A 6,419-nucleotide genomic window follows, 5' to 3' on the forward strand; every position below is an offset into this window, starting at 1 on the left:
GAGTGTTACAGTGAGGGGTGTGGGGTATATAAGAGTGTTACAGTGAGGGTTGTGGGGTGTATCAGTTTTAAATTGAGTGGAATGGGGTATATCAGAGTGTTAAACTGGGGGGTGTGAGGTATATCAGAGTGTTACAGTGAGGGGTGTGGCGTATATCAGATTGTTAAAGTGAGGGGTGTGGGATATATCAGAGTGTTACAGTGGGGGATGTGGGGTATATCAGAGTGTTACAGTGGGGGGTGTGGGGTATATCAGAGTGTTACAGTGAGGGGTGTGCGGTATATCAGAGTGTTACAGTGAGGGGTGTGGTGTATATCAGAGTGTTACTGTGGGGGGTGTGGGTTATATCAGAGTGTTACATTGAGGGGTGTGGGGTATATCAGGATGTTACAGTGAGGGGTGTGGGGTATATCAGAGTGTTAAGATGAGGGGAGTGGGATATATCAGAGTGTTACAGTGAGGGGTGTGGGATATATCAGAGTGTTACAGTGAGGGGTATGGGAAATATCAGAGTGTTACAGTGAGGGGTGTGGGGTATATCAGTGTTACAATGATTGATGTGGGGTATGTCAGACTGTTACAGTGAGGGGTGTGGTGTGTATCAGAGTGTTACAGTGAGGGGTGTGGGATATATCAGAGTGTTACAGTGAGGGGTGTGGGATATATCAGTGTTACAGTGAGGGGTGTGGGGTATATCAGAGTGTTACAGTGTGGGGTGTGCGATATATCAGTGTGTTACAGTGAGGGGTGTGGTATATATCAGTGTGTTACAGTGAGAGGTGTGGGGTGTATCAGAGTGTTACTTTGAGGGGTGTGGGGTATATCAGAGTGTTACAGTGAGGGGTGTGGGGTATATCAGAGTGTTACAGTGAGGGGTGTGGGATATATCAGAGTGTTACAGTGAGGGGTGTGGGATATATCAGAGTGTTACAGTGAGGGGTATGGGCTATATCAAAGTGTTACAGTGAGGGGTGTGGGATATATCAGAGTGTTACTTTGAGGGGTGTCGGGTATATCAGAGTGTTACAGTGAGGGGTGTGGGGTGTATCAGAGTGTTACAGTGAGGGGTGTGGGGTATATCAGAGTGTTACAGTGAGGGGTGTGGTGTATATCAGAGTGTTACATTGAGGGGTGTGGGGTATATCAGTGTTACAGTGAGGGGTGTGGGGTATATCAGAGTGTTACAGTGAGGGGTGTGGGGTATATCAGTGTTACAGTGAGGGGTGTGGGGTATATCAGAGTGTTACAGTGAGGAGTGTGGGGTATATCAGAGTGTTACAGTGAGGGGTGTGGGGTGTATCAGAGTGTTACAGTGAGGGGTGTGTGATATATCGGAGTGTTACAGTGAGGGGTGTGGGGTATATCAGAGTGTTACTGTGAGGGGTGTGGGGTATATCAGTGTTACAGTGAGGGGTGTGGGGTATATCAGAGTGTTACAGTGAGTGGTGTGGGATATATCAGAGTGTTACAGTGAGAGGTGTGGGGTATATCAGTGTTACAGTGAGGGGTGTGGGATATATCAGTGTTACAGTGAGGGGTTTGGGATATATCAGAGTGTTACAGTGAGGGGTGTGGGGTATATCAGAGTGTTACAGTGAGGGGTGTGGGGTATATCAGAGTGTTACAGTGAGAGGTGTGGGGTATATCAGTGTTACAGTGAGGGGTGTGGGATATATCAGTGTTACAGTGAGGGGTGTGGGATATATCAGTGTTACAGTGAGGGGTTTGGGATATATCAGAGTGTTACAGTGAGGGGTGTGGGGTATATCAGAGTGTTACAGTGAGGGGTGTGGGGTATATCAGAGTGTTACAGTGAGAGGTGTGGGGTATATCAGTGTTACAGTGAGGGGTGTGGGGTATATCAGAGTGTTACAGTGAGGGGTGTGGGGTATATCAGAGTGTTACAGTGAGGGATGTGGGGTATATCAGTGTTACAGTGAGGGGTGTGAGGTATATCAGTGTTACAGTGAGGGGTGTGGGATATATCAGTGTTACAGTGAGGGGTTTGGGATATATCAGAGTGTTACAGTGAGGGGTGTGAGGTATATCAGAGTGTTACAGTGAGGGGTGTGGGGTATATCAGTGTTACAGAGAGGGGTGTGAGATATATCAGAGTGTTACAGTGAGGGGTGTGGGATATATCAGTGTTACAGTGAGGGGTTTGGGGTATATCAGAGTGTTACAGTGAGGGGTGTGGGGTATTTCAGTGTTACAGTGAGGGGTGTGGGGTATATCAGTGTTACAGTGAGGGGTTTGGGGTATATCAGAGTGTTACAGTGAGGGGTGTGGGATGTATCAGTGTTACAGTGAGGGGTGTGGGGTATATCAGAGTGTTACAGTGAGGGGTGTGGGGTATATCAGAGTGTTACAGTGAGGAGTGTGGGGTATATCAGTGTTATAGTGAGGGGTGTGGGGTATATCAGAGTGTTACAGTGAGGGGTTTGGGATATATCAGAGTGTTACAGTGAGGGCTTTCAAGTGGAATCCTCTTTCTAAGGGCCAGCAGAGCGATGAGGGACAGAGCGGCCTCACTGATCGCCCCACCTGCCTGACCTCCTCAGGTCCTGCCTGCCCCGCTCCCTCTCCCGCGACGCGCTCAGTGGTAACACAGCTCGGAGATCTCCAGGGCCAGCTCCATGCAGTCCCCCGCCTGCTGGCAGGCCTCGAAGATGGACGTCTCGGTATCGCAGGCGCAGTGGCACTCCCTGAGCCGGGCCCTCTCCCCGGCGCCCGGCAGGCGAGCGGCCTGGCAGGGGCAGCACAGCAGGCCACAGGCGGTGTCCAGGAGGAGGGAGGGCAGCAGCTGGCAACAGTCGGAGAACTCGCAGAAGAGACAACTGAGCAGTAAGTTGGCACAGGCATCTGAGTGGGAAAAGTGGGAGTGGAAAGGGAGGAGGAGAGGATGACAGAGGAAGGGGGAATTAGACCGGAGAGCGGGAGAGGAAGAGAGAAGGAGAGAGAGAGACAGAAGGAGGTGTTAGTAGAAGGTCCTCATCCTTGATAGTGACTCCCCAGTCCCTCAATCTCCCCGTATCCCTCAATCCCACCTTCTCCCCGTATCCCTCAATCCCCACTTTCTCCCCGTATCCCTCAATCCCCACCTTCTCCCCGTATCCCTCAATCCCCACCTTCTCCCCGTATCCCTCAATCCCCACCTTCTCCCCGTATCCCTCAATCCCCACCTTCTCCCCGTATCCCTCAATCCCCACCTTCTCCCCGTATCCCTCAATCCCCACCTTCTCCCCGTATCCCTCAATCCCCACCTTCTCCCCGTATCCCTCAATCCCCACCTTCTCCCCGTATCCCTCAATCCCCACCTTCTCCCCGTATCCCTCAATCCCCACCTTCTCCCCGTATCCCTCAATCCCCACCTTCTCCCCGTATCCCTCAATCCCCACCTTCTCCCCGTATCCCTCAATCCCCACCTTCTCCCCGTATCCCTCAATCCCCACCTTCTCCCCGTATCCCTCAATCCCCACCTTCTCCCCGTATCCCTCAATCCCCACCTTCTCCCCGTATCCCTCAATCCCCATTATTCCCCCCTTGTTGTGCCCCTTCCAGGTCCCGACCTTCCTCCAGATGATACTATCCCTCTCTCCCTCCCTCTTTCCCTCCCTCCCTCCCTCTCTCCCTCTTGTTTAACCTGTGACCCCTCCACACCCCGACTCTGGTGAGTATTGAACCCTCAACCTCAATGAACGGTCAACCAGAGGTTTATAGATTCCTCGTCTCCCAATCCGACAGAAACCAATCCAACTCCCTTCATCTTGACTCAATCTCCTCACCCCAGGAATACCCTGTCCCTCCCCATAACTCTTCCTCCCGTGGTGTCACTGAGAAAGCCCTCCCCCTCCCCGCTCCCCTTCCCCCCTCCAGCACTCCCTCTGGTTTCCCACGTGCCCTACGCGCAAGAGGTTGGAGCATTGACCTTCCCAAATCCTTCGACCTCGCCAAATCCCAGGAGGAATACAGGGAGCACAAGTGGCTAGAAAGTACAGAAATGAACAACAGCCTGCATTTAGATAGCCCCTGCAACATAGAACGATGTCCCCAAGATGCTTTCCAGGGGAGATTAACTCAGAGGGAATTTGACGCCAAGCTACGTCGAGAGGTATTAGGGAGAGGTGAGCAAGAGCCCGGTCAACGAGGTCAGTTTTTAAGGGGTATTTTAAAAGAGGAGAGAGAGAGAGAGAGAGGAGGGGAGGAGAGAGAGGGGGAAGGAGAGAGAGAACGAGAGGTGGGGGTGGAGATAGAGATAGAGAGAGGGAGAGGGAGGAGGGGGAGGAGGGAGAGAGAGAGCGAGGAGGGGAGGAGAGAGAGAGAGAGGGGAGGATAGAGAGAACGAGAGGTGGGGGCGGAGATAGAGAGAGAGGGAGAGAGAGGAGGGGAGGAGATAGAGAGAGAGAGGGAGAGAGAGGAGGGGGAGGAGAGAGAGAGATTGAGAGGTGGGGGCGGAGATAGAGAGAGAGGGAGAGAGAGGAGGGGAGGAGATAGAGAGAGAGAGGGAGAGAGAGGAGGGGGAGGAGAGAGAGAGATCGAGAGGTGGGGGCGGAGATAGAGAGAGAGAGGGAGAGAGAGAGGAGGGGGAGGAGGGAGAGAGAGAGAGGGAGGAGGGGAGGAGAGGGAGAATGAGAGGTGGAGGAGGAGATAAAGAGAGAAATGGAGAGAGGGAGAGAGAGAGAGAGGAGGTGGAGGATGGAGAAAGAGAGAGAGGAGGGGGGAGGAGAGAGAGAGATAGGAGGGTGAGGAGAGAGAGGAGGGGAGGAGAGAGAGGGAGAGAGGAGTGGGAGGAGAGTGAGTAGGGGAGGAGAGAGGAGGGGAGGAGAGAGAGAGAGGGAGAGAGAGAGAGAGGAGTGGGAGGAGAGAGAGAGAGGAGGGGAGGAGAGAGGGGGGAAGGGAGGAGAGAGAAACAGTGAGGAGGGGGAGGAGATAGAGAGAGCGAGAGAGAGGAGGAGTAGGAGAGAGAGACAGAGAGGAAGGGGAGGAGATAGAGAGAGCGAGAGAGAGAGAGAGAGGCGGAGAGGTTTAGAGCGGGAATCCCTGGAACCCAGGACTACTGAAGGCACATCCGCCAATGGTCCAGAGGCCGGATTTGGAGGAGCGCAGAGATACCTCGGAGGGTCGGGGGAGGAGGAGGAGGAGGGTTACAGAGGGAGGGAATGGGGCCTAAGGGCCGAGGGGCATTTGAAAACTAGGGCGAGAACTTTAAAATGGAGGCGTATCTGGACCGGGAGCCAGGGTGGGTGGGCCAGAGAGTGCGGCAACGGGGGAAGGGCTGGGAGTTCGGACGGCGTTGTGTGTGTGTGTGTGTGTGTGTGGGCGTGGGGAGGTGGGGGTGGCCAGGGAGCAGAGTTTTGGCCGAGCTGAAGCTTACGAGGGGGGAATGCGGTGGTGGTCAGATGGGAGGCCAACGTGGGGGCCAATAAGTCAGGGAGGGGTGGGCGAGGGCGCCAGCAGTCGATGAGCTGAGGCGGGCAGCGAAAGCGCGGGGCGCAGGCCTGGGAGTCTGTCCTGAACGCCCCCACTTCACTGGAACTGGGACCTTCGCCAGAGAACAAGGGAGAAGCAGGCAGGCACCAGGCCCTGGCCTGAGTGACCGGCGGCTTCCTGGCAGCTGTCAGGGTAGCAGGCCTCAGGCTTCCTCTCGGGCAGGTGTGCCGCCAGGGCCTGGGGGGGGAGGGGGGTGGGGGGAAACAAGGGGAAAAAAAAATAAACCTCCTTCCTGACCATTCAAAACAGGGGCACGGGGTCGGGGACGGAGTTAAACCTTCCTGTAAACTTCCGCATACTTTCCGTCCCCTGACAGATCGAGGCAGGTCGGAGGTCAGCCCGCACGACAACGGAGAAACAATGGTGGGAATCTCAAGCCCGCGCGGAGTCGTGTTTCTCGGTGCCCGGACCTCGGGAATTCCTGGTGTACGAAGCAGGGATATACCAGCTCCCCACCCCCAAAACTCCCCACGACAACCCAAGTGTAGTCCCTGTCACGCTCGCCACACCTCCCCGAGGGACAGGGACTGAGAGGCACCAGTCAGTGTACAGATATCTCCCTGAGAGAGAGGGGACTGAGAGACACCAGTCAGTGTACAGATATCTCCCTGAGAGAGAGGGGACTGAGAGACACCAGTCAGTGTACAGATATCTCCCTGAGAGAGAGAGGGGACTGAGAGACACCAGTCAGTGCACAGATATCTCCCTGAGAGAGAGAGGGGACTGAGAGACACCAGTCAGTGTACAGATATCTCCCTGAGAGAGAGAGGGGACTGAGAGACACCAGTCAGTGTACAGATATCTCCCTGAGAGAGAGGAGACTGAGAGACACCAGTCAGTGTACAGATATCTCCCTGAGAGAGAGAGGGGACTGAGAGACACCAGTCAGTGTACAGATATCTCCCTGAGAGAGAGAGGGGACTGAGAGA

The 6,419-nt window shown here is 54.4% G+C and overlaps 1 protein-coding gene across 1 annotated transcript in view; it reads right to left on the minus strand.

Annotated features, from left to right (window-relative positions):
• Nucleotides 1-2,596: 2,596 nt before the first annotated feature.
• The window catches only part of LOC144675034 (uncharacterized), a 15,930-nt gene continuing 12,107 nt past the window's right edge, over nucleotides 2,597-6,419 (minus strand). The window contains exon 4 of the mRNA XM_078536093.1: nucleotides 2,597-2,862. Within this exon, the coding sequence (XP_078392219.1) occupies nucleotides 2,597-2,862 (266 nt within the window). The remainder of the gene's footprint in view (nucleotides 2,863-6,419) is intronic.

Source organism: Cetorhinus maximus, unplaced genomic scaffold (genome assembly GCF_964194155.1).
Source record: "Cetorhinus maximus unplaced genomic scaffold, sCetMax3.hap1.1 HAP1_SCAFFOLD_895, whole genome shotgun sequence".
Classification (NCBI taxonomy): domain Eukaryota; kingdom Metazoa; phylum Chordata; class Chondrichthyes; order Lamniformes; family Cetorhinidae; genus Cetorhinus; species Cetorhinus maximus.